General features: G+C 44.0%; 5 protein-coding genes and 1 non-coding gene across 10 annotated transcripts; 2 read left to right on the forward strand and 4 right to left on the reverse strand.

Moving 5' to 3' along the window:
- Positions 1-1,144: 1,144 nt before the first annotated feature.
- On the reverse strand, positions 1,145-5,089 carry LOC144048596 (RING finger protein 223). Its single transcript, XM_077560734.1, has 3 exons — positions 4,977-5,089; positions 2,305-2,889; positions 1,145-2,241 (listed from the first exon to the last, which is right to left on the reverse strand). Exons 2-3 carry the CDS (start codon positions 2,832-2,834, stop codon positions 2,016-2,018), a joined length of 756 nt encoding a protein of 251 aa, XP_077416860.1. The 5' UTR covers positions 2,835-2,889; positions 4,977-5,089; the 3' UTR covers positions 1,145-2,015.
- Positions 5,090-5,154: 65 nt separating this feature from the next.
- On the reverse strand, positions 5,155-12,871 carry LOC144048570 (actin, non-muscle 6.2-like). Of its 4 annotated transcripts, none has more exons than XM_077560697.1 (9): positions 11,261-12,871; positions 10,220-10,350; positions 10,014-10,142; positions 8,520-8,627; positions 8,329-8,413; positions 8,095-8,256; positions 7,842-8,033; positions 7,526-7,707; positions 5,155-5,298 (listed from the first exon to the last, which is right to left on the reverse strand). In XM_077560697.1, the coding sequence occupies exons 2-9, from the start codon at positions 10,346-10,348 to the stop codon at positions 5,242-5,244; spliced, it is 1,044 nt and encodes a 347-aa protein (XP_077416823.1). In that variant the 5' UTR covers positions 10,349-10,350; positions 11,261-12,871; the 3' UTR covers positions 5,155-5,241. The 4 variants fall into 4 exon arrangements, with proteins under 4 accessions (XP_077416823.1, XP_077416822.1, XP_077416824.1 ...); XM_077560696.1 differs by lacking the exon at positions 5,155-5,298 and adding an exon at positions 6,795-7,003 and having other exon boundaries at positions 11,261-12,868; XM_077560698.1 differs by lacking the exons at positions 5,155-5,298; positions 11,261-12,871 and adding exons at positions 6,795-7,003; positions 9,928-9,943.
- A 516-nt stretch (positions 12,872-13,387) lies between these two features.
- LOC144048604 (L-rhamnose-binding lectin CSL3-like) lies at positions 13,388-16,456 on the reverse strand. 2 transcript variants are annotated; one of them, XM_077560746.1, is made up of 7 exons: positions 16,236-16,456; positions 14,605-14,855; positions 14,281-14,316; positions 14,154-14,204; positions 13,873-14,014; positions 13,634-13,791; positions 13,388-13,535 (listed from the first exon to the last, which is right to left on the reverse strand). In XM_077560746.1, exons 2-7 carry the CDS (start codon positions 14,678-14,680, stop codon positions 13,516-13,518), a joined length of 483 nt encoding a protein of 160 aa, XP_077416872.1. In that variant the 5' UTR covers positions 14,681-14,855; positions 16,236-16,456; the 3' UTR covers positions 13,388-13,515. The 2 variants fall into 2 exon arrangements, with proteins under 2 accessions (XP_077416872.1, XP_077416871.1); XM_077560745.1 differs by having other exon boundaries at positions 14,605-14,895.
- Positions 16,169-16,268, forward strand: LOC144049687 (small nucleolar RNA U13). The gene has a single exon (XR_013293676.1). It is a non-coding gene; the product is annotated as a small nucleolar RNA U13 (small nucleolar RNA).
- A 216-nt stretch (positions 16,457-16,672) lies between the features above and the next one.
- Positions 16,673-19,818, forward strand: mak16 (MAK16 homolog (S. cerevisiae)). The gene is made up of 9 exons (XM_077560724.1): positions 16,673-16,867; positions 17,069-17,118; positions 17,289-17,398; positions 17,478-17,542; positions 17,691-17,842; positions 18,136-18,265; positions 18,343-18,459; positions 18,540-18,605; positions 18,911-19,818. Exons 1-9 carry the CDS (start codon positions 16,853-16,855, stop codon positions 19,109-19,111), a joined length of 906 nt encoding a protein of 301 aa, XP_077416850.1. The 5' UTR covers positions 16,673-16,852; the 3' UTR covers positions 19,112-19,818.
- LOC144048600 (ras-related protein Rab-14-like) lies at positions 19,633-25,583 on the reverse strand. The gene is made up of 8 exons (XM_077560739.1): positions 25,442-25,583; positions 25,012-25,071; positions 24,860-24,913; positions 23,745-23,922; positions 23,604-23,670; positions 22,624-22,711; positions 22,465-22,495; positions 19,633-22,342 (listed from the first exon to the last, which is right to left on the reverse strand). Exons 2-8 carry the CDS (start codon positions 25,061-25,063, stop codon positions 22,165-22,167), a joined length of 648 nt encoding a protein of 215 aa, XP_077416865.1. The 5' UTR covers positions 25,064-25,071; positions 25,442-25,583; the 3' UTR covers positions 19,633-22,164.
- Between the last annotated feature and the right edge of the window lie 71 nt (positions 25,584-25,654).

Raw genomic sequence — 25,654 nt, forward strand, 5'->3', positions numbered from 1 at the left:
CGTGGATGCCGAGCGCAGCTCGAGTTGTTCCGCAACGTTAGGTGGACCTAAACGTTTGACTCCGCCTACACGGATTTTCGACCTCAAAGCACCTTCTTCTTTCTTTGTTGTTAACCTCAACCCTCACCATAAAGCCTACCACATCACAATTACAATATTTTTTTGAAGACTTTAATGAACAACGAAAATTAAAAACTAACCAAAACCCAAATGCTAACCTCAACCGTCCATGGATGCGCCATCTGCTGGGGACATGTAGTACTGCACTTGGCCTCGGCTCAATACTGTGTGAGAGCAAAGTCAGGTGTTTAAAAAAAATATAAGTAACAATTTGCACACAGTGTGCGTACGTACAATCCCCTGACAAGCAACCGTGCAAAAGTCCTCAATGATGAGCAATGTGTATGTTGATAGTTGTGCGCGTGGCTCCACTAAACACGCCGTCTCCTTGGCAACCATTCATCACTCACCAGGTAACCTTCCGTGAAATACATCAGGGTGAGGTATGACCCGGGGGTGATGGTGATCCCTGACTGACACCACAAGTCACGACAGTCCAGACACACATAATTACGCATGTCTCATGTTTGTCTCCCATGATGCTTTGCGGACTGGATCGAAAACTGAGCCATCCTTTTTCCATTGCATTTGTACTCATTAGGATCCCAGCCATGTATTATGTTAGATTCTTGCCCAATGAGATTTCAGACATTTTGTGTTATGTCAATATAATCTTGCGCATGCCTTTAGAATGAGGCAGGTTGGCTCAAGTAATTTAAACCAGTGATTAAGTTTAAGATAAAAAAAAAAAATCACAGGACACCAAACAAAATTGTCACAAAAAGTGCATCTAACATAAGATCATTTATGTGTTCCGTTTGACCCCGTAGCAAGAGGGACAAATGAAATGTCATTTTCGGTTTCTGACCAATTAAGTCAAATTTGATCATTTCCCACCACACACCTTGAGCTCTTCGGGTACCCCCCCCCCCCCAAAAAATGCCATATACTAGCTGTTAATATTAAGGTGGCTTAAAGAATGGATGTAGCTTTTTTGGTTGTAAATAGCGCCACCTGCTGCTGCACATTGAATTTCTTAATTTATAGAGGGGAAGAAAAAAAAAAAAAAAAGAAGCAGCAAAGATTCATTCAAAATCATTTATTCAAATTTAAACGGTGAAAAAAAGTGCATATTTGTAAAATTGTTAAAATATTTAAGATTATTTTTCTATTACGCAATAAAACATGACGTCACATGGACAATACTTTAAACTAATTTCAGACATCTTCAAATGTCCACGCAGCATTTAAGGCACCGTTGGCTCCCTGTCATCTTGCTGCTTCTAATGACGTCATCCCCATCACCTTTATAGGTGTCGCTTGGTCAGCGCCTCGGTTGCCATGGAGCCCATGATGAAGCATCTTGGTCGCATTGGCGAGTCGCCCCCGGTCACCAGTGCGACAACATTGAATCAGCATCCTAGTAACCAGGGAAACAAGTTGCTCAGCATCCCGTCACCATGGAGACATTAGAACGAGTGTGCATCTTGGTCGTCACGGCAGCAGAGGACTCCGCATCTTTGTTGCCATGGCGAGTGCAGTGACAGCAGCCGCAATCGCCATAGAAACAAGTCATGTAGCATCCTAGTTACCAGGCAGACAATGATTCAAGAATCTTTGCACGGAGAGAATCGGTTGGCATCCTGGTTGCCATGGCAACGGCAATTACTCAGCATCTTGTTGCCTAGAGTCAATGGTTAAACCCCTTGGGTTTAAGATAGTTGCTCAGCATGGCTTGGAGATCTCCTCAGCATCTTGGTCACCGTGGAAACAAGTTACCATGACGACACGGTGGCTCAGCATCTTTGTTGCCACGGAGATTAGCGCCTTAGCATCCTGGTTGCCATGGAGACAAGTCACCAAGCTGACCGTCACAGACGAGCGACTCGGCGTCTCGGTCGCCATAGAAACGGTACCATAGCATCCTAGTTGCCACGGAGACGGGCCACTAGCCTCTAGGGCGGGCAGTGGTACGTGATTAAGAAGAAGAAGAGGCCTGCGCCGAGCAAGATGAATATGAGGAGCAGTAGCACGTAGAACAAAGCTCGAGTTAGCGGCCGCTCCGTCAGCCTGGACAAGGCCGCCGCCACGCCACCCGATCGGCCAACGTTCCGGAAGGAAGGGCTGGGTAGACCAACATCCAGCGACCTTGCGGTGCACCGCCGCTGACCTTCCGTTAACCTTGAGAAAAGACAGGAAATGGCAATTAGAATGCGAGTATGAATATTTCCAAGCTCCACTCACCTCTTGATCTGCAGCTTGCCCTTGTTGCGCTGGAAGCGAACGCTGTAAACGCGTTGCATGGCAGGCGGCATCGACGCCAGCACGTCGGCGTCGGTGGCGAGCTGGGGCAGGCCGAGGGCCGGCAGCGGCGTCATGTGGCGGCACAGCGGGCAACGGATGGCGGCGGGCTGCGCAGACTTGATGTTGATGCGGGCCAGACACTCCAGGCAGAAAGTGTGCTTGCACGCCAGCATCTTGGGGCAGCGGAAGATGTTGTTGAAGTGGCTGTAGCACACCCAGCACTCCAGGTCCGGGGCGCCGTCCTCGGGGAGTGCCGACGAAGGCGGCGGGGACGGGCGAAGGCCGGGCGACGGGATGGCCACGCACACCTGGTACGGCGGCAGGGGAAGCGGAGCCGGCAAGGAGGGGGTGAAGGCAGAAACGGGGCTGAGCTGAAGAGTGGCGGGGGAACTGTCGCCGACCGTCGGGACCGCCGGGGCCGGACGGGACGGCGGCGATTCAACATCGGGTGAGTTCAAGCAAGGATCCATGGTGGCAACAATCGGGTGGCAACGTCTCACTTGTCACGTCAGGGAGGGGCTTCACCTTAACAAATGACACAATCCCCCGACACCCCCATTGAGATCTGACCAGCCTGTTAATAGTCAAAATTCAAATAAATGACCCCCATTATAACTGCAATGAAAAAATAATTTTAAATTTTAACCCTTCACGCACCCCACAATTTTTTTCCCTATTATTCACATTTATTAGGGATGTCAAAATGATCTCGTTAATTTAATGCCACTCTTTTTTAACGTGCGGTTAATGACAGCCCCTGTACTGGGGCAATTCCAGTCGCAACGCAGCAGAATGGTCCACGTCAAAATTTAGCAGTAATACATTCTATAATAATGCATATATTTGTGGAGACTGGGGTCGAGTTGTATTTTACAATTTTTAAAATGTACAGAATTCCACAAAAGATTAGATAGCTCTTAATAAGAAAAGAAAAATGCACTGAGCTGTCTAACAAATGCAATTATGCCATCTAGTGGCAGAGAAACAACACGTCACTGATCTTTTTAATTTTAACCCAATTTTATGAATTATGAAATTACTAAAAAAAAAAAAAAAAAAAAAAATCAAATTTTTATGTTAACAAGAGTATGAAAACTTACAAAAAAATATGTTATTGTACATTTAGAATAGATATAAAATTCGCGATTAATTGTGAGTTAACTATTGAAGTCATGTGATTAATTACGATTACAAATAAAAAATGAAAAATAAATCGGCTGACACTCCCAAAATTTAATAGGGGGATATGCCACCAAAAAGAGCCTTCCTGGGGGGGGAAAAAAAAAAATACATCTGTAAATAAGAGAGTTTACTGTATAGACAAATGCGCCAAAAAATCAGTAGAGCACATTATCACCTTCAATAATTCCAATTCACGACTGCTTTCCATTTACTCTCAAAAGTGGAAAAGTGTTATCCATTACTATAAATAATAGCATCAAATACTCACACCATTGCTGTAAAGTGGAAAAAAAACGTTCAAATATGGTCCATTTCCCATTTTTCCGCACTCTGACACCACTTTGTCCCTTATTGTTATAAATCAACCAATTTAAAGCTATGAAAAAAAGGAAACCCGCTCGTTCAAACGTTCAAAATGTCTGGGAAGTGTTGCAAGATTCCACCTCTTGTTCTGCTGAAGGCAATATTGAAAGTCTGGATTTTTTTTGGGGGGGGGGGGGGGTGGACAATAAGGAGTGAAAATTTAAGGTCAGATATGTTTGAGTATGCTTGTTTGGTTCAAATGGATCTCTGCAATGTTTTGACCGACTTGCAGATGAATACGAGCCTAAAACACGACAAGTCAGCTCATCGTTTTATCTCTGACATCACTCGTGTCAAACCCTTTGAAAAAAAAAATAAAAAATCATAAGCATGACCTAATACAGACGTTTGCTCTTATGACAAACGCCTTTTTGTGGGGTCGTAGGCATCAATGGGACGCAGACTTTGATGTGCACAGCTGATGTCAGTCCAACCCCCCAAAAAATAAAAGTAAAGAAAAAAGACAAATTAAACAACACCGGACAACCTATAGCTATTGTATTAAGGCAGCGGCCATTGTATGCAAAAGACTCACTAAAGTGTTCAAACAATAATATTAAATATAGCTTTTAGGAGTAAAACCTGCCTATTTTTTTGATCAACACTTTGGCCTCATGCTGCAGTATTTTAATGATGGTGATTGTTGTGGTACTTTTGAGTTAACCGTTTATTTAGGTGGTACTTGATGTAAAAAGTTTGGGAACCTCTGTAAAAGGTTTTTTTTTTTTTTTCCATTTTAAATAATCAAATATTTTTAGATTTAAAATTTGGCAAAATAGGGCTTCTTTTTTTTTTTTGTTTGTCCAAACCCAAAAAGTAGGACAACCACCCCCCCCCCCCCCCAACCCCCACCTCAAAAAAACTTTAAGTCATAAAACTCAACGGTCAAATCACAGCATACTCAATTTCCAATTGTAAAAAAAAAAAAACATGTGGATAAAAAGCATAAATAAATAAAAAAACTAAATATGACTTCTGGTATCAATCAGCACAATTCATCATCAAAAAAAATCAATAAATTGAATTCACATCATCAAGAAAGACATGATCACATTTCTAAAATGTACCTTTTCAAAGAGTTTCTTCGGTGGAAATCATCCATGCCAAATTCACACCAGATTCTGTCAGGCTAAACAACATGAAAAGTAAAAAAAAAAAGCTTTAAAAAAGGCCCTAAAAAGATGTGAGGAATCTCGCGGCGGTGCGACTGCGGATGTCAGTTTGGCGCTCGCCGTGGCGGCCTCCTCTTGTTTAAATGTACAAAATGAGGCAACGACGTCAGCTCAGCTGCTTTTCCTGCTGCAGATGCACAGCTGAGTCGAGTCAACCTGATTACAAGTGGACAGGTTTTTTTTGGCTTTTTTTCTCGTCCACGTCTGATGTTGTACACTGCAAAAAGAAAAATAGAGTCAAATGAGAAAATTATTACTTCAAATAAGCAAAATTATCTACCAACAGAACAAGAACATTTGACTTCAATTTACCTGGTAGATTTTTGAAAATAAGAAAATAACACTCGGCCCACATCAACCACGGCGGTCTTGAAAATAGTCCATGTTTCCATCCATTTACTACCACTTATCCGGGGGCCAGGTTGCTTCCCCAGCCACTTCAAGCGGCTCCTCTGGCGGGATCCCAAGGTGGTCCCAGGCCAGCCGAGAGACAAAGTCTCTCCAGCGTATCCTGGGTCGTCCCCGGGGCTTCCCGCCATTGGGACATGCCCGGAACACCTCCGCAGGGGGGCGTCCAGGAGGCATCCGAACCAGATGCCCGAGCCACCTCGACTGGCTCCTCTCTACGCGGAGGAGTAGCGAGGTGGGAGACGCGAGTGGCGTGACTTGACTCGAGTCAGAATTAAATCGACGCTTTTCGGACTTCGGACTTGACATCATCACCTTCTCCGTGTCGTCCCAGTTGCTGATGATGGCGTGCTCGACGGGGTTCTTCGGGTTCTGCGCTCCCCTCTCGCTCTGGGCATCATCTACCACGAAAGTGCTAGAGCCCATCATCATCCCCTGCGGCACACGGACACGCCACCATTCAGATTTTCTTCCTTTTGCTCGCCTGCCTAACACCCCCCGCCCAACCTCCTACCGAGACTCGGGGGTGGTATCCCACGATGGTCGGGAAAACCGAGCGAGGGGCGTCGTCCTCGGCGAAACCGACTTTGCTTGTGACATTTCAACTCATTTCAAGCATTTTTTTCTGTTTTATTTAGAAGTTTCTAGCCATCTTGCTTTCCGTTGCCGTGTTTTCCGTTGCCGTGTTTTCCTTTGCGTTTGCTTGAGGGTGGGGTGTGGTCTGGTGCTGAGCTCAACGCTTCTTCGTAGCGCTCGATGCAACGCGTGCTCAGTTAGCATAGCGACGTTAGCGAAAGCCTCAGATCTGTTCCCCGCCCTGTTTGAAATTCCTGATGATGACATCACTACAGGTAAAGCGATTGAACCTCTGACAAAGCTGACGCATGCGAGTCACATGACTGCCTCACAGGTGAACATCATTTTAGATCTCTTGGAGTTAGGAAGAGTCCAGCTGACGCGAGTTCTATACAGCAGGAGCTGCGTGGCTCAGAGAGTAGATCAGCTGTCTCCCAAGCTGAAGGTCGTGACTTTGTTTCTCAACCCTTGAGTGACTTTTATTTTCCCCCAATTCTTCATTTTACTCTCTTGTAAGTTTCAATATTACTCTAAAACTGAGTCTATTTGGCCTAACTCTAAATAGAGTCAAATTTACTCTACAGAACTTACTGTGTACGCATGCAATATGCACACATGTACAAGCACGTATATGTGTACATACTTACACACAAGGCAGGCTTATTTTGCGCAATCCTTCTTGGCATGAAGATTGCTGCGATTGGTTTACAATCAACTGAGACGATTGCAAAAAGTCAACAATTTATTTGTTTGAAAGCGGATGATCAGTACGCTCAAGTAAATTCGCTTGGACCGTTTTCTGACTTGCGGTGCACGACGGAGGCTCCAAACTCTTTGTATTCGTCCTTGGTGATCCACTTCTTCTCGAAGGAGGGGAACATGGCCAGAAGGGAGGCGCCGATCCACACCGAGTAGTTCCTCTCCGCGGGAGCAACGACCTGCAATGAGGTGGAGGGGATTTTCCATGAGCAGCCGTTTCTGCACAGTCCAAAAAACGACCCTATGGTAGGTTCTCCCAAGGCAAAACAGATCAGAGAAATGGTGACTCCAATCAACCGTCCAGAGACCACACCTCACCCAGACGGAAAAACACCAGCACCCCAACCGGGAAACACCTCAGGGTAATTTTCTCACAGGTGAGTTGCAGGATCCCAGAACAGGCAGTGACACAAGAAGTGGAATTTTGCGCCCACAAGAATGTAACCTGGAGGCCTGTGATTGGGCCGACTTCCTCAAAAAGAAACTAGAGGGTTTATGAGAGTTTGCCGACCAGTACACACATGCTCAGTGGACTAGGAAATCAGGTTTCTTGGGTTGTTCTGCCTTCCTCACAAACAAGGGGTTCTGGGTTTAAATCTTGGCTCGGACCTCTCGGTTCTTCCAAATCCCAAAGTTGGGAGTAAAACCAAATCCATTGGGGTTAGTAGAGCACCTTTGAGATCAAAATGGTCACGTCGTACCTTGATCTTCATCGAGGGCGGGGCCAGGGCGGCGATCTCCTTCTGCATTCTATCGGCGATGCCGGGGAACATCGTGTTGCCGCCCGACAGCACCATGTTGTAAAACAGCTCGCTACGGATGCCCTCCTCGCACAGCATGATGCTGTCGTAGGACGTTTGGTGTATGCCGGCGGACGCCTTACCTGAATGCAAAAAATGGGAAAAGGAAACAGAAGCGAAGATCTGAGCAGAAATTGTGATTTTTAACATTCAGGTCCGAGTCAATCATGCAAAGATTTCTCACTTGATTTGAAGCTGGAATCGAGTGGCTACTTACTGAGGAGCTTGGGTTCGAAGAGCAGCTCAGGGCATCGGAACCTCTCGTTGCCGATGGTGACACTTTGACCATCGGGAAGATCGTAGCTCTTGTCCAGCTCAGAAGAGGAACTCGCTTTGTCCATCTCCTGCTTGAAGTCCAGCGCCACGTAGGCGAGCTTCTCCTTGATGTCCCGCGCCGCGTCACGCTGGCCTGGCAAAGAACCGTTTGAACTCAAGCACAAGAGCTCAAAGTTAGGAGAAGTCGGAGGTACCGGCTGCGGCGAAGCTGTAGCCTCGTTGGGTCATTAGCTTTATCAGATAGTCGGTCAGGTCTCTGCCCCCCAGATCCAAGCAGAGGATGGCATCGGGCTGAATGTGGCACTGGTAGACGGGCACCATGCGGGTGATGTCATCGCCAGAGTCTATCACGATGCCTGCACAGAACTGTTGTAAGAAACCTTTGGGAACAAAACAGCAAGCTAAGAAGATGCATCGCGGCGGATGACCTGTGGTGCGACCCGCCAAGTACAGCGACAGGACGGGCTGCATGGCCACGTGCATGGCGGGCGTGTTGAAGGTCTCGAACATGATCTGCGGCATCGACAAGGTTACCGACCTCACAGTACTGTAAGTGTGTGTGTGTGTGTGTGTGTGTGTGTGTGTGTGTGTGTGTGTGTGTGTGTGTGTGGACACTAACCTCGGCCATCATCTCCCTGTTCAACTTGGGGTTGAGTGGCGCCTCCGTCAATAGGACATGGCGCTCCTCAGGGTTGGCACCGAGCTCGTGGAAAGTGTGACGCCAGATCTGAACCACATTGGCGTCAGTAAACTCCTTCCATCCGTCCATCCATTCATCCATTCATCTATCCATCCTTCCATTCATCCATCCATCCTTCCTTCCTTCCGTCCATCCATCCATTCATCCATTCATCCATCCATCCATCCATCCATCAATTTATCCAACCATCCTTCCTTCCATCCATCCATCCATCCATCCATCCATCCATCCTTCCATCCTTCCATTCATCCATCCATCCATCCATCCTTCCATTCATCCATCCATCCATCCATCCTTCCTTCCATCCTTCCATTCATCCATCCTTCCTTCCTTCCATCCATCCATCCTTCCATTCATCCATCCATCCTTCCATCCATCCATCCATCCATCCTTCCATTCATCCATCCATCCATCCATTTATCCAACCATCCTTCCATCCATCCATCCATCCATCCTTCCATTCATCCATCCATCCATTTATCCAACCATCCTTCCATCCATCCATCCATCCTTCCATTCATCCATCCATCCATCCATCCTTCCTTCCATCCTTCCATTCATCCATCCATCCATCCATTTATCCAACCATCCTTCCTTCCTTCCATCATCCATCCATCCTTCCTTCCTTCCATCCATCCATCCTTCCTTCCGTCCATCCATCCATTCATCCATTCATCCATCCATCCATCCATCCATCAATTTATCCAACCATCCTTCCTTCCATCCATCCATCCATCCATCCATCCATCCATCCTTCCATCCTTCCATTCATCCATCCATCCATCCATCCTTCCATTCATCCATCCATCCATCCATCCTTCCTTCCATCCTTCCATTCATCCATCCTTCCTTCCTTCCATCCATCCATCCTTCCATTCATCCATCCATCCTTCCATCCATCCATCCATCCATCCTTCCATTCATCCATCCATCCATCCATTTATCCAACCATCCTTCCATCCATCCATCCATCCATCCTTCCATTCATCCATCCATCCATTTATCCAACCATCCTTCCATCCATCCATCCATCCTTCCATTCATCCATCCATCCATCCATCCTTCCTTCCATCCTTCCATTCATCCATCCATCCATCCATTTATCCAACCATCCTTCCTTCCTTCCATCATCCATCCATCCTTCCTTCCTTCCATCCATCCATCCTTCCATCCATCCATCCATCCATCCTTCCATTCATCCATCCATCCATCCATTTATCCAACCATCCTTCCTTCCTTCCATCATCCATCCATCCTTCCTTCCTTCCATCCATCCATCCTTCCATCCATCCATCCATCCTTCCATCCATCCATCAAGCAATTCTACCATGTCAGACGAGGGCCTGCAAATCCTCCCAAAAGGAGAACATGAATTTCTTTCCCAAAATACATTTCTTCAGATGATGTCATCACCTTCTCCATGTCATCCCAGTTGGTGACGATGCCATGCTTGATAGGGTAATTAATTGTCAGCACTTCCCTCTTCTTCTGGGCCTCATTACCCACCAAAGAGTCCAAGTGTCCCACGTCCACCGTTGCGGCCTACAAATCACAAACGCACCGTCAATCATATCTTCTTTTTTTTTCCGGCTGCGCTTTCAACGACTTCATCCTCCTGCCTGATGTTTGGGACGGCCCACAACGGAGGGGAAGACAACACGCGGGGCGTAGTCTCCGGCGAAACCCGCCTTGCAGATACCAGAGCCGTTGTCAACCACCAAGGCGGCGAGTTTCTCTAATTGGGTCATTTCTGAAAGATGACATTAAGACAATTCAGAGAAACATACCCATCAACTTCCTGCCCTTTATCTGGTTCTGGATTGCGGTGAGGGACGACTCTAATCTAATGAGGCGAGCCCAGATTTCCAGGTCTACGGCCATCAGCACGAGCTCTACCAGGGGGGGATACCAAGTCATTGCCAGTTAGGATGACATCCTTCCAGCCTGTTCTTGGTCTGCTACCCAGACTTCTCCAAGTTGGAAAGTGGAATACCTCCTTCAGGAGGTTACTATGAAGCATCCAAGATGGCTGAGCAGCACCGACTGAGTCCCTCTTAGGTGACGAGATCCCTCGCGCTATCATTTCCTTTTAGTCACGACCCAAAGCTGGTGACCACCATAGAACGTAGGAATGTAGATTGTGAGCACCCCCAGATTCTTAACCTTGTCCACCTGAGGCAGGACTTCACTACAAAAGCGGCGGATCAATCACATTTCTTGTAATCCCGACTGAGAACCCTGGCCTCGGATTTGGTGGTGCGGATTCACACTCACACTCTGATGCGAATCCTCCCCAGCAGACGTGAAAGTCCACAGTTCAATAAAGCGATCAGCATCTCGTCATCTGCAATTTATCAGCTGAGCGAGAGACTTTGTCTGAGTTTGTTTGTCTTCTGACTCAGACTAATTTGCCTTGCGAGACCCCAACCAACGAAACGGTGTCCAGGCTATCGCCTGTCAGTCCCATCAAAGCTAATTGGCTGTAACTTGTCACATGACTTGGTTGAAAGTGCACTTGGACTCATTGAAACTCATGTACAGTATCAAACGATGTCGATAGATTCTGCAACAAGCCAACGGTTCCGTTTAAACCGCGCATTCTATTTATTGACAAAAAAAAACATCACAGAGTTGACCAGGTGACAGTGAACACATCTTACCTGCGATGAGTTCTGGTGTATCCCTGGTACATTCAGGTGTGCTCCCAGGTGTTGTTTCTGGTGCTTTTTGGCGAGTCTCTGGAGTGTTCAGCAGTTGCTTAAGGAGTGTTCAAGTGAGACTTGTGTGCTTTCAGCTGATGAGTCTTGCAGGTTTAGGCGTGGCTCAGGTGAGATCAGCTATGTCCTTACTAGGTTCAAATGCGTTCACAAGTGCATCTCAGGTGTGTCTCTGGTGCATTCAGGTGACTCCCTGGTGTGGTCAATTGTTTCTTTGGTGCGTTTAAGTGTGATCTTGGTGCATTCAGTGGCGTTGGGGTACATCCCATGTGCATGTAATGGAGTCTGGTTGGTTCTGGTGCGGCTCCAGTGGGATCAGGTGTGTTCAAGTGCATTCAGGGGGAGTCTAGTTGGTTCCTCCGCAGCATTCTAGTACATTTCTAATACTTTCAGGTACAGTACAGTACCTCCCTTGGTGTGTTGTAGAGGGTCTCCGGGGTGGTGCGTTCAGGTGTGAATGGTCGGCGTGACTCCGTTTGTGGTCATTTGAAGTCTGGGGATGGGCCAAGGCAACAGACAGCTGCAGTGAAAGGGGAAAACATGCCTCTTTTGGTTTGTTGTTGTCAGTCTTCTTCTGGCTTCCTCTTCATTTTACATTCCAGGCTCCGGTCGGTCCGCCTTGTCTGGTCCCTCGGGCTTTGTGACAGTCAATGAGGTAGTTTGCATTCTCCAGCCGGCTGCAACTTGCTTAAGGCGACCGCTTGATTAGGGACCTCATGCACGCCTCTCAAGGACCCCCACGAGGAAAAGAACCCTCGCATACAAGTAACAACATGCAACATGATGGAAAGATTGGTGTAACTTGGGTGGACCCAGATGGAAGAAAGACCAGAATGTGTGTGTGTGTGTGTGTGTGTGTGTGTGTGTGTGTGTGTGTGTGTGTGTGTGTGTGTGTGTGTGTGTGTGTGTGTGTAGTCTTACTTACTTGCGTGTAAGGACAAGAATGTGTTTTGTTTTGAAATAGTTGTAGCCAAGAGGGCATGAAAGTGTTTTTAAACTAGGGGTGTCAAAATTAGTGCATCCAGCCTCTGCTGGGCGAATTCCAGTCGCAACGCAGCAGACACGTGCACGTCAAAATTTAGCAGTAATAAATGTAATAATAATGCACATATTTGTGGAGACTGCGGTCAAGTTGTGTTTTACAATTTTAAAAATGTTACTTCATGTTAAAGATTAGATAGCTCTTAATATGAAAAGAAAAATGCACTGAGCTGTCACCAGCGTCTTACAAATACAATTATGCCATCTAGCGGCAGAAAAATGACCTCAACACAAATCAATTTCACACTCGTTTTTTTACAGTACAGCACATATTTTAAATTTTAACTCAATTCCATGTATTTCAATGAAATACTGTATCAATCACTAAAAGATGCAGCAATATTGCTATTAGTTTAACATTTTCTTCCACTTTTATGTTTACAACAGAATGAAAACTAGAAGAAAAATATTTTATTGTAAATTTTATTGTACGTTTAGAAATTAAAACGGATATAAAATTTGCGATTAATCGGGAGTTAACTATTGAAGTCATGTGATTAATTATTAACTCATTCACTGCCATTGACGGCTATTGATGTCAAAAATTCATTTGAACTATTTTTATTAGATAAAAAATGTTTCCACTTTTGTTAACAAGAGTATGAAAACCTATAATTTTTTTACTGTACATTTAGTACATATATAACATTTATGATTAATCGTGAGTTACTATTGAAGTCATGCGATTAATTACAATTAAAAAATGTAATTGCCTGAGGTGATTTAAAAAAAGGAAAAGAAAAGATTATTAAAAATTAGGAGCGTCAGGCGATTACATTTTTTAATCGCAATTAATTGCATGACTTCACGAGTTAACTCACAATTAATCACAAATTTTAAATCTGTTCTGAATGCACAATACAAAAATTCAAGGTTTTCATACTCTTGCTAACAAAAGTGTGTGGGGGGGGGGAATGTTAAACTAATAAAAATAGTTCAAATGAATTTTTGACGTCTACAACCGTCAATGGCAGCGAAGGAGTTTAAAATTAAAATTAAAATATTGTATTAAAAAACAAATGACAAAAGTCAACGTGTGAAATTATGTTTTATTTCATCTTCATTGAGCTACACTACTACATCATCATCATCATCATCATCATCATCATCATCATCCTGCTCTGACAGGAAGTGAAGCCTCCATGATGAAGAAAAGCTCAGGCAGTGTTGTCGTCACCTGAAAAACAACACAACAGGTCAAAGTGTGTACATACATATACGTACAGTATATGTATATGTGTGTATTTGAGTGTGCGCATGCATGTGTGTGCCTACAGTCTGCTTTGGCTTTGGCAGGCGCGGGCGGCGGCGGCGGCGGGGCCTGCGCAACGCAAGTGTAGGCCACCTCCATGTAGCGCGTGTTCTCCTTGCAGGGGTACTCGCCAAACACCATCTCGGTGACGGGAACCTCGCAGGACCGCCGGTTGCCGCAGCTGAAAGTGGGACATGCGCACACACGTCAGGCAGCGACACTTCCTCTTTCTGCGCCAGTGTGTGCGTGCGTGTCTTCTCACAGGTCCTCCACCACCATCTCGGCCCACGGGAAGGAGCAGACGACGCCCTCGCCGTCGTCGGGGTGGCGCTTGCCCTCCCCGCAACGCGTGCCCACGCCCGCTTTGTACAAAATGTGGTCCAAGTGGATCTTAAAGCCCGACTCTGCGCACAGCGGGAACATTGACGCACACAAACAAAAAAACGTGCATATACTGTAAGTGTACGTACAGCAATGATAATAATAATAATATTATAATAATTATAATAATAAATAAAGACAAGAATGTGTATATTTTCTTACCACATGACATCACTGCCGTGTCATTGTGACACGCGTAAACCACCACACCCTCTGTAACACATCATCGTTATCATCATCATCATCGTTATCATCATCTTCATCATTTCTGTGCTTTGATAAAACTTACCAGTTGTGTGAAAGAGGAAGTAAAGTGCACAAACCACTGAGGAGAAAAAAATTTACATAAATCATGTTTGGCATCTGTCGCATTTGACATTTTCTTGGCATGTTTATTTGGAGTAATGTGCATTTGCAGGCATTAAAAGATGGCCACAAACAATCGTAAGGGCAGTCAAATCCAATCCAGGACTTGATAGTTAAAAGTGAAAAACACAATAAAAGGCTGCTTTTAAACCACCGACAGCAAATGATTGCTCATGTAAATGCATTTAAAAAATAGTGGCGATGTCATCAATGTGAAATCGAAGTTTAAGCGTGGCGGTCTACTCACAGGTCAAGGCGAGCATCCTCAACATGATGGCGGCGTCTTTCACGCAGGCATCCAGTGAAGGCGCCACCGTTAGCATTGCGGCTATTTAAACGTCCGCTGCGTACAAGCACGCGCATGTCCCAAGCACGCAGGCTAGCCGCCGCGGGCTAGCCGGCTACGTGGGCCTCCCCAAACAGATGTGACGAGCGTGTCGAAAACTGTACCACAACTCCATAAATTCACATTTTTCTCCAACTCCAGCTGCTTCAACGCTTTATGGGACAGATGTGACCGTGATGACAGCTGCAGCTACTAATCAACAGCAACTGAAGCTTTGTTAGCATAGCATAGATACTGGTAGCATAAAATTTGTTAGCATGTATGAAATATAATTAAAAGTTGTAGCATCCAGCAATTAAACATGGAGGTTGTTAGCGTCAAAATTGTTAGCATCCAAACTTTTGTATTGTGACTGTTAGCATCAAATTTGTAGCAACCAATCTTTAGCGTGACGTTTTTAAGCATCAAAACGGTTAGCATCAATAAAAAAAAATTGTCAGTGAAGTCAGGTCAACAAAGTCGTGATGCTAACTGTTGGTTTTGTGTTCACATTGGGGTTACTGTAAATAACATTTTTTTTCATCAATGCTTGCTTTTATATTGTTTTAGTTAATCTAATTGTGATTTATTATTTTCTTTACATATATTTACTTTTGCGTTCTTTAGCATATTAACAGTAAGTAGTCCGTATCATTGTTGTTTTAGGTGTCGGACAATAACTTTTTTTAGTCATTTGATTTGATTTTTTGTCTGTTTTTTAAAAATGTATTTACTTGAATATGTGTGTTTTTTTAACACTTGTGATGTGCCTTTCTACGGAAGCATATTGCATTCATTTGTTTTTCCGATATATATATATTTTATAAAACAGGGAAAAATTACTCAGAAGAACAGAAAACAATATTCAGAAAAACAGGGAAAATATATTTTTTAAATACAGAAAAATACTCAGTAAAACGGAAAAAATATTCAGAAAAACAGAAGGAAAAAATTAAAAAAAAGCTCCCCCCCCCAAAATTAGTCAGAAAACAGGAGTTGTTGTTTTTTTGTGTGTAAATGCAATACGCTTCCGTACCTTTCAGTTTTACAATGACATTACAATTAGGATAAAAACAAAACAATATATATCCAGAAATTCCGGTAGAAAAAATGGCACTCACACTTGGCACTAGTACAGCTACTAACTAAGATACTGTACTACATTTATGCCCCGTTACATTTCACAGTGAGGTGAGGTGACTGACTATGGACAGCCGCGACAACGACAACCTATGACGTTGAAGCTCTCGCTGATGGTCTGCGCCAACCCACAATGCACCACGCCGATGGTTGAAAGTTTACTTATCTTTCGTCTTCTCAAGAAAGATTCTCGACTCGTCCTTGCGTGACCACGATTGGTAATATGAAACTCTGGTGTGACGTCACATCACAATAACGCTACATTAGAAGTACTAGTATTCGGCGCACCATTAGTGTAAAAGCTGTGTACGTGTTATAGAAACGGGGGCGCCATTTTAGAAGTACGATCCTTTAGGTTCATGAATATGATGACTGGTGTGTTCACGGACACTTCGTGAAAGGTACTCGCCTACCTTGTTACGCACAGTGCCTCAAACCGTCTGACCATGAACTGACTTCAATCTCAATAAAATGTGTGAAGAAAAAAATAATGCATGATATCGAATGAACTGTATGTTACAAAATAATATAGTTCGGCGATGCGGTTTATGTCTTTTTCTTTCCGTGGTGGTAGTCGTCCATGTTTACTCGAGACCCTCAGGCAAACGACCCACCCACACTTAAGTTGTCGGAAATGACTCACAGGTGACGTCGACATGGATGCTTTATTGTGAGGCTGTAATATGACTTTTCCCCCCCCTACCAATCAGTGACACAACATCCCAATATATTCAAAAGAGTCATAATTTCTGCTGTGGACACTGAATTTTTGAATATTTTCAAGACACGTTGTGGTTGAACGTTACCGATCTCGCGATATCTGACAACGTCTCCGTCAAAATTATGAATCCTCGCGATAGTTCAGCGGGTCTCGCTGCCGGCAGACAAAAATGGTGGTTCGCTGATTGCCCATGTGCTTGTGGTGAGCCTAAACGAATTTATTTAAAGGCAGTGTAAATAATTTATTTTTCTTTCCATTGTTTGAGAAGACGGGTGACGCATTAAGCGTCGCGGGGAACAAAAAGACAACATGCAACACGATGACGTGAGTGAACTAATATTAATAGTTAGCGTCGCGTGATAACTACAATAAACATGTATTGTTTTAGTATACTTTGATGCCTTTATGGCTTCTGTTTGTAATTACAACGTTTTATGTGATGTTAGCGTAATTTTACAAATGTTTGATCTAAATGTCAGCTATGTCCTCGTGTAACCCTATTTATTGTGTTTTCTGTCCGTGCAGGTAATTTGGGACGTTATAGGCAATAGACAGTTCTGTTCCTACAAAGTCAAGTAAGTTTCAATCACGTTCTAATGAATTTGCTACACAGTTTGTCAGCGTTAGCACAAAACTTTCAAGCTTCTGGTGGAAAGTAAGATTTTAGGAAAAGTCTACTCGGAACAGCTGGAGCATTTTTAAGTGTTTTTTTTTTTTTAAATATATATTTGTTTTGTTTTTTTAGAACCAAAAGTCAAGGTTTCTGTCGCAATGAGTTCAACATCACCGGCATGTGTAACCGCTCGTCGTGTCCGCTGGCCAACAGTCAGTACGCCACCATCCGGGAGGAGAAAGGTAAGGAAGCGACCTGAGCACACTACTCTGATGATGCGGCAAATGTGCGTGCTAACTTGATAATGATGATGTGGCCCAGGTCACTGCTTCCTCTACATGAAGGTGATCGAGCGAGCGGCGTTTCCTGCCAAATTGTGGGAGAAGGTGAGCCAGCGCCAATGACGCCATTTTAAATAAGCGAAAAGGAGCATTTGTATGGATAATAAAGGCTAACTGCTTTGGTTTACTTTATAACGGTTTTATTTTGTTGTTTATGTTTCAACAATGCTGACGACTGTTCCTGTCGACGCAGGTGAAACTGAGCAAGAACTACGAGCGAGCTCTGGAGCAAATCGACGAGAACCTCATCTACTGGCCTCGCTTCATCCGGCACAAATGCAAGCAGCGCTTCACCAAGATCACGCAGTATTTGATCCGCATGCGCAAGCTCGTCCTCAAGAGGCAGTGAGTACGCCGGGTCACCGACGACTTCTCAAGTTTCTAAACGTGACGAAAGCGCAGAAAATAGCAAGTATAAAAGTCTTAGATTTGACGTAAGTGTTTTTTAAAATGTTTTAAATGGATAGGGGAACCCGAGCTGGCGGCGGATGACCAATACGATTAGCCTCGTGGCGTTAGCTTCGGCTAGTCCAATCGGCGCTAGTCATGGTGGCCGCATCGTGTCCCATGATCGTTCATTTGCATAAAGTCGTGAATTAGACATAAGTGGCGTCAAATCGGCGTTTGTGGTTGCCCAGGAGGAAGCTGGTTCCCTTGAGTCGCAAAGTCGAGCGTCGGGAGAAACGCAGGGAGGAAAAAGCTCTGATCGCGGCACAGCTGGACAACGCCATCGAGAAGGAGCTGCTGGAGAGGCTCAAGCAGGGGACGGTACGTGGCCCGCTCGGCCCAGCCACGCCCGACGCGGCGCCACGCCATCTTTTAACGCCGTCTTCCTACCTTCCCAGTACGGCGACATCTACAACTTCCCCGTCGTGGCCTTCGACAAAGCGCTGCAGCAGCAGGACCAGGAGAGCGAGGCAGAGGAAGACAGCGAGGAGGAGGAGGTGGAGCAGGATGACGAGGTGAGCGCGGAGAACGGGTCGAGGTGAAAAATGGCCGCCGGTAAGCGGGGTTTGAGTTGATGGCGTCACTTCCTGTGCAGGACGTCGGCAAAAGGGAGTTTGTCGCCGACGACGAGGTGGAAGAAAGCGACCTCAGCGATTTCGAGGTATGGAAAATCATCAGTCTTTTTTGTAAAATTCGGGAATAATTCACAATTTATTGTTTTGCCCACCAAGATGCTAAAAGATGAAGCCAAAGCACTGCTTTTGCTTAAATAATGCTCAACTCATTCTGAGGTTACTTGGCATCTAAATGGTGCCGAAGCACTACTTCTGTCTAAACAAAGCACCCACTCATTTCAGTGTGGTTCCTTGGCACCGAGAGGCTATCAAAGCACTTCAGTCTACATGAAGCTCCTCAACTCACTTTGGCATAATTCCTTGGTATCAAGATGGTCGCATCTCATTTCAGGAAATGAACAACTTGAAGACGAGCAGCGACGAGGAAATGTCAACCGAAGATGAGGACACGGAAGCAACCAAGAGGAAAAAGTTTGCCGGCAAAGGCAAATCTCCCGCCAACGGCACGGCGGCGCGCAAGAAGCGAGCGTACGTGGAGATCGAGTACGAGCATGAAACGGAGCAGCCGGCCACCAAGAGCTTCAGCACGTAGGAGCCGTCGGCATCGTGTTTGCCAAACTGAACTGCGATGTCGCCACAAGCACGCCATTGCAGGTCATCGCAGCTGCAAGTCATGTGACTGGCGTAGTCGTCCGAAAGATGCTCATAAACATAACAAATCTGTTTTTCTAAGTTGCTTACTCCAATGTCAGCAAAACGAATATTTTTACTCGAGAGGCTTCACTGATGTTCAGAATGCTAAATCCTATTGCATGTTTAAATTCTGTTGTCGCCAATAAAAAAAAAAAAAGGAAAGTTGACTTGATAAGCAAATGTCTGTTTGAACCAAAATGTCACCAGTCAAATTGAGCGACAATAGGATTTTTAAAATATTTTTTATTTTCAAATATGTTTGAATCTAACAAAAGAAAAATTGTATGCGCTTGTTGTTGGCCGTTTTGTGACAATGTGAAAGAAATGGAAAGTTGAAAAATGTAAGCGACAAATCCATTTTATACATCTTTGCTCATATTTTTTCAAGACTAAACATGAAGTGGAAGAAAAACAATCCAATGAAATGGATTCAACTTTATTGTCCATTAACTCAATGAAACGTGACGACATCTCATAAGACGGCCGAACATGGAGTCTGTATTTACTTTTATTTACAACAGTGTCAATCCCTGTACTGATCGCACGTGGAGGGAGGGAACCGCATACTCATGTACAATACAGTATAAATAAAATCAAATAGTCACATTTTGTTTATGTTTGATATGAAGACGGCGCCCCCTACAGGCAGATAATGCTAGTTGTCAGAATGGGCCATTTAAAAGTGAAGAAAAAATACTTTTTAAAAAACACAACTGATTTATAGGGGATATAAGTATATGAATTAATCTAAATTTATATTCGACAGGATTTAAGTGGCTTTAGACTAGATTAAAATCAATTTAAAGTGGATTAAAACCAGATTTAAAGTATCTCCAACAACACATTTATTTTTTAAAATTTCTATCAAGCAAATAATCCGGCTGAAGGTGGGGCTGCCGTCAACCAATCAGAAGGGAACAAAAAGTGCAAACGCAAACAAACAAAAAAAAAATACTTGAGCGTTAACTCAACAGGACAGGTCAGGGCCCCCGACAAACCAAGAGCCAACTGTGCTAGTTTAGCATTAGCTATATGAAGGCCCACAAAGGAAGCTAGTGAGATAAAACGCACCCGGGATGCTACATCAGGAATGAGAGTGAGTGTCAGCGAACTAGAACATTTTTGGTCGCTAGAAAATAAAACATTCAATTGAAGGACTTTAAAGAATAACAAAAACAAAAAAGTGATTCTTAAATTCGTTTAAAAAGTCCGATTTTATGTTCCTTCAAAAACCTTTGTGACTTCCTTGGACCATACTTTGCTTTTAAGGAGAAGGTTGCCATTGAAACTAAAAGAAATAAGTGGAATGGAGAACTAATTGGACAAGCCAGGATCACTGAACATTCAGATTCGGGTCTGGTATTTGGAATCATTCCAACTCTTTGCGAGGCAGACTAAGAGAAATAAGGTTTAGGACCTTCGTAGTCCACACGTCTGGTGTGGAAATGAGACTAGGTGGACTTGAAAGTTCTTCCAGTCCGGACAAATCACTCTTTGTGGATTCTCTGTACCTTTGGCCCAGGCTGCTCCACTCGAAAAAAACAGTTAGGTCAAAAATAACCCAAACTGGGAACTGACCTAACTTTTTGGGTTATTCGATTAACCCAAAAAGTTGGGTCACATAAAATGACCCGCAAACAACACCCAAAAATTGGGGTTGGTTGCGGGTTATTAATTTAAATTGACCCAACATTCTTGGTTAAATAGCTCATAAAGTTGGTTGGGATCATTTTTGGCCAAATTCAATCGGATTATTGAATTAACCCAAAAATTGGGTGAAATTATAACCCACATACAACCCCAAAACACTGGGATCGCCTTGTGGGTTATTTTTATTTGACCCAACCTTTTTGAGTTAACCCAAAAAGTTGGGTCCATTCTTGACCCAATTTGGGTTATTTTTAACCCAACTGATTTTAGTGTATTATTCCAGTTCTTTCTGGTCTGGACTGGAGAAGACGTGCAAGAGCTTCCACTGCAGAAGAAATGTTCCTGGTGGACGGTCTGCTATTATTCTGGTTCTTTCTGACCTGGATCGAAGGAGACATGGTTGAGGACCTTACTTAGTCCACATGTGTGGTCTGGAAATGAGACTCTAGGTGGACTTTAAACAAGTGAAAGGTCTTCCAGTCCTGAAGAATCGTTCCTTGTGGACTATCTGGACCCTTTAGGTATCATTCCAGAACCATTCCAATAGTTTTTGGGGAGCTCATCCACATTTGTGGTATAGGAATGAGAGTCTCAGTGGAGTTTTTACACCCAAAAGATGTTTGGATGATCTCCCAAACGAGATCTAACATTCCTAGTGATTTTTTTCGCCATTTGACCCAGTATGTGATTGTTCTGGTACTTTCTCACCCAGAGTGAGTCCACATGTTTGGTCGGGAAATTTGACTCCAGTTGGGACTTTGGACTTGAAACGTGTAAGATCTTCCGGCCCATAAGAAATGTTACTTTGACTTTGTGGGCCTTATTATCATTCTAGATGATTTAATTTTTTTAACCTAGACTGAAGGAGACCCGGTTTTTGGAGCTACCTAATCCATTGTGTTATAGGAATGAGAGTTAAAGTGGGCTTTGGACATGGAAATGTTTGGAAGCTTTTCCAGTCCAAAAGAAACCCTGATGATGGACAACAGACTATGTGGACTTGACAAGGTGTAGATGGAAAGGACAGAAATGACTTGTGGTGTTTTTGAGTAGGCGAGAATGTGACAGGTCCAATTTCACATCCACATGCAGGAACAATTTTCTCTTTTGGGGAATTCTGGGATGAGGCGAGTGAAGCAGACCTGTGTTGAAATGCATTTCCTGCTTGGGGGTTCCGTAAATGAGAAAATTGGGGATTCAAGTGATGTCAGAGAGACTCCCGACCAGGAGAGCCGGCAAAGAAAAAAGAAAAGGAAAAAAAAATAATCAATCCGTCCGTCCTTGCGTCTGTCCTTTGGTGGGTTAGCAGCTGCATCCGTCTTTGGGGGGCTGGCTGTCGGCGTTGAGCCGTCCCCCCTGCGGCGCAGACGGCTTGTGCTGCACTCCTGACTCGGCGGCGTTCAGGTCCAAGCTGCCGTCCTGGATGTTCTGATAGATCCGCTTGGCCGCTTCCAAGAAGGCCTCCTCCACGTTCTCGCCTCTGCACCACCACCACCACAACAACATCTCAACGTGTACGTGTGTGTGTGTGTGTGTGTGTGTGAGAGGGAGAGAATGACTGCAAAAGAGCGCGAGTGTGTGTGTGAGAGAACGTGTACTCACGTTTTGGCGCTGGCCTCCAGGAACAGCAAACCTAAAGCAGAAGAAGTCAAATATACCAATCAAGCATTTGTAGCCAAGATGACATCACACCACTTCATGGACGCGCCCTCAAGATGGCCTCGCATGTGAATCCAAATAATTGCTTAAAAGGTTTCTCACCGTTCTCATCGGCAAACTGTTTGGCTTCCTCGTACGTGACGTCTCTTTGTGCCTCCAGGTCGCCTTTGTTGCCGATCAGGATGATCACCTGCGCAACATATTTATATAATAAATAAAAGAAAGTCAAAGAAAAACCCAGTGGTCACAGAAATAAATTGAATCGTCCCAAAGAAGTAATGGAAATTAGCCAATTACATTTTTAATTGTTCAAGACAATTATCTTACAAAGCCAACTCATGAAATAGGCCTGAACAAAAATGATCATAGGCTTAAATAATAATAATAATAATAATAATAATAATTATAATTTGTCCGTAGGGACATGTCCAAGATGTGTCACAGGTGTCTTCCAACTTTGCTAACAGTCAGTCGGCCTATTTAACTCTTTGACCGCCAAAAACGTTAAATAACGTTTAGTAAAATCCTACGGAGGAGTGCCAAAGACGTTAAAAGACGTTTGTTTCAAAACAGAGGTGAAACTAACCATTTTCTATTATTGATTACTCAAAAACGGAATAAGGTAGAAACAAAAAAATTTTTCTGATGAAAGATGAGAGTCCAATCTTTCATTTGGTAGTATGTGTGTTTCCATAGTCCAAACACATAATTTTCTATGGACCTTGAAAGATCAGTCAAAATGCTTAAAATCGGCTGGCACTGGGGACAACCCGTTTCTGAAAACGTATGGCAGTCAAAGAGTTAAATGGGCTGAAAATTGTCTCTGTGCTGTTTGTAATATGGTGTGTAACATACTAAACATAAACCAGAGGAAGCGAAGAGAGTTGTCACAGATTAGAAATAAAATTACAAGACAACCATCTCCAAGCAGCTTGAGGTTCCTTTGACCACATTTGCACCTATTCAGAAAGAGCTACAAGCTGCAACAAGTGACAATAAAGTACCAGAAATATAAAACTTGTTTAAGAGGTTATAAATCATTCGGTTTGGCCTTGGTGGAGCTTTTTTCGGTGGTCCCTCACCGTGTTTGGGTTGGTCAGGTTCCTGGCGTCCGTCAACCAGCTACTCAGATGATTGTAAGTGCTTCTCCTGCACACACACGTGCCAAACGTCACGTCACATGACCATCACCGGGTGATGTCAAGACAGAGTGCCGCCCCTACCTGGTGATGTCATAGACCATGAGGGCCCCGGCGGCCCCCCTGTAGTAGGACCGGGTGACGGCCCTGAAGCGCTCCTGGCCTGCCGTGTCCCAGATTTGCAGCTTCACCTTCTGGCCGTGGACCTCCATGATTCTGGTACCGAATTCCACACCGATGGTATGAGGGCAGTCGGCCATGACTGTGCACAATGATGACATCATTATTTGGTAATAAAGCAAACATTTACAGAGAACCATGTTGTTTCAATACATGTGTGCTCATTTCTGTGACCTTATCTATGGCATTTTGCATTACATGCTAGCATTAAGATGGCTGACTCAGACAATGTGATAGAACAAGTTGGTGTTTAAAAAAAAATAATAATAAATTGCTTTAAGTGTCAGTTTTGCTTTGCATGTCAACTGGAGGTGACAAATGAAAAGCTTGAAGCAAGCTGAAATATGTTTTAATGACTTTAAATATACTTGCGGCAATTTCTCCAGCTTCCTCCCACATAAAAAAAAACATGCATGCTGGAGACATATTGCAATATTTGTTCTATTTTAGTACATGTTGTTTCTTTGTCCCAACACAAGGTGGAGCCTGAGCACCAAAAAGCAAAACAAAAAAGGGATAAAGCACCAGGTAACCCGTGCAGGTGTGCCAATTGCGACAGCTCACAGTTTTCTGACTGTGTTAAAAGAGTCAACTGTGTTGATTATGTTGTTGAACATGTTGAATTGGGATAAAATGTTATTATTGTAAGCACTGGTGTTTTTAGTTTTGAAGTTCACTGATGGGAGATAAATAAAAAAGATTTCTGTACAGAGATAAGCACGATTTGGACATTGGTTGCTTCCAAGAACACGCATCATACGATTTTCCCCACTTCGCCCCTCAATGGCTCAAATATTAAAACATTTATTGGAAAGACGATATAATGGAAGTTAAGCTTCACACTTCAGTTGCTTTCGGCTGTGTCAGTCCCTTTGCAGCAGGCTTTAAGGTAATTGAAGACAGTATAATATCCTTTGGTGTGAATGTGTGTGAAAGTTTGCGTTCGTCTTAATGTCTGGTACATATTCCTAGTGCTAAACAGAGATTTATGTTTTAAAAAAAAAAATAGGAGCACGTACATTTTTTCTCTGTGAACTGGTGCAGTAGACACGACTTGCCCACACCCATGTCACCTGGGAAAAGAATAAAAATAAGTCAACTTGAGGACACAAACACACACAAAATAATTAAGTTGATGGTGGGGAGGGTGTGGTCTTGACGTCTCACTCACCGATGATGATATACTTGAAGATGTAAGAGTAGTTGTAAGGCGCGGCGGTCATCTTTGCTCCTGGGGAGAAAATTTAAGTTTGACAAAATATCGTTGTCAAACTTTGACTGTTTACGCTTACGTCCCGCATTAATAGGCCATTTTTAGGTACCAACAAGCTCGGCAGCTAACACTCAGCCCGAGTGTTGGCTTTCAAGTTCCACTTTTTTTTATCTCGCTTCAAACACAAACACACATTTTTACACAACTGAAAAAACTCTTCTCTGAGGACTAACAATGAAAACAAAACAAAACGCCAAATTCCCTGTGCTTACTTCGCAAAGCGGCTAGCCGGCTAACAGCTGGAGCTCTATGTAGTAATATATGTAGATTAACGTAGACAAAACAAGTAATAAAACATCGAGACTTGTTTAAAATGTTTTCCCTTTACCTTCCTTTCCGGTTAATGTTTTTAAGTGTAAAAGGGTGACAAAGCAGCAGTTGCTCAGGCGGATAATTAGCTTCGTTTGTTAGCCGTCACGAAGAAAACCTCCTCCTCCTCTTCCGCAATACTTCCGCTGCGCCCATTAAAACACGTAAATCATCGCGAGATTTCCTCACACGACCGCGTGACTGCTTCACTTGCTGAAACGACTCGGCAGGA

Source organism: Vanacampus margaritifer, chromosome 3 (genome assembly GCF_051991255.1).
Source record: "Vanacampus margaritifer isolate UIUO_Vmar chromosome 3, RoL_Vmar_1.0, whole genome shotgun sequence".
NCBI classification, from domain to species: Eukaryota; Metazoa; Chordata; class Actinopteri; order Syngnathiformes; family Syngnathidae; genus Vanacampus; species Vanacampus margaritifer.

What these genes read in the sequence shown, in the direction of transcription:
- mak16 (XM_077560724.1), top strand. An exon ending in CACCATCCGGGAGGAGAAAG is followed by an intron (nt 17,399 to 17,477) that starts GTAAGGAAGCGA and finishes GATGTGGCCCAG; the next exon opens with GTCACTGCTTCCTCTACATG. An exon ending in AAGCTCGTCCTCAAGAGGCA is followed by an intron (nt 17,843 to 18,135) that starts GTGAGTACGCCG and finishes GTGGTTGCCCAG; the next exon opens with GAGGAAGCTGGTTCCCTTGA.
- LOC144048570 (XM_077560696.1), bottom strand. Translation starts at nt 10,348, where the DNA reads ATGACCCAATTAGAGAAACTCGCCGCCTTGGTGGTTGACAACGGCTCT. An exon ending in ACTGGGATGACATGGAGAAG is followed by an intron (nt 8,628 to 10,013) that starts GTGATGACATCA and finishes AATGTGGTTCAG; the next exon opens with ATCTGGCGTCACACTTTCCA. An exon ending in CGCCCTCGATGAAGATCAAG is followed by an intron (nt 7,004 to 7,525) that starts GTACGACGTGAC and finishes ACCTCATTGCAG; the next exon opens with GTCGTTGCTCCCGCGGAGAG.
- LOC144048604 (XM_077560746.1), bottom strand. Translation starts at nt 14,680, where the DNA reads ATGCTAACGGTGGCGCCTTCACTGGATGCCTGCGTGAAAGACGCCGCC. An exon ending in CACGGCAGTGATGTCATGTG is followed by an intron (nt 14,015 to 14,153) that starts GTAAGAAAATAT and finishes CGCTGTGCGCAG; the next exon opens with AGTCGGGCTTTAAGATCCAC. An exon ending in TGCCAAAGCCAAAGCAGACT is followed by an intron (nt 13,536 to 13,633) that starts GTAGGCACACAC and finishes GTTGTTTTTCAG; the next exon opens with GTGACGACAACACTGCCTGA.
- LOC144048600 (XM_077560739.1), bottom strand. Translation starts at nt 25,063, where the DNA reads ATGACCGCCGCGCCTTACAACTACTCTTACATCTTCAAGTATATCATC. An exon ending in CCAGTTCACAGAGAAAAAAT is followed by an intron (nt 23,923 to 24,859) that starts GTACGTGCTCCT and finishes CATTGTGCACAG; the next exon opens with TCATGGCCGACTGCCCTCAT. An exon ending in ACAGTTTGCCGATGAGAACG is followed by an intron (nt 22,496 to 22,623) that starts GTGAGAAACCTT and finishes CTTCTGCTTTAG; the next exon opens with GTTTGCTGTTCCTGGAGGCC.
- LOC144048596 (XM_077560734.1), bottom strand. Translation starts at nt 2,834, where the DNA reads ATGGATCCTTGCTTGAACTCACCCGATGTTGAATCGCCGCCGTCCCGT. An exon ending in GGCAAGCTGCAGATCAAGAG is followed by an intron (nt 2,242 to 2,304) that starts GTGAGTGGAGCT and finishes TCTTTTCTCAAG; the next exon opens with GTTAACGGAAGGTCAGCGGC.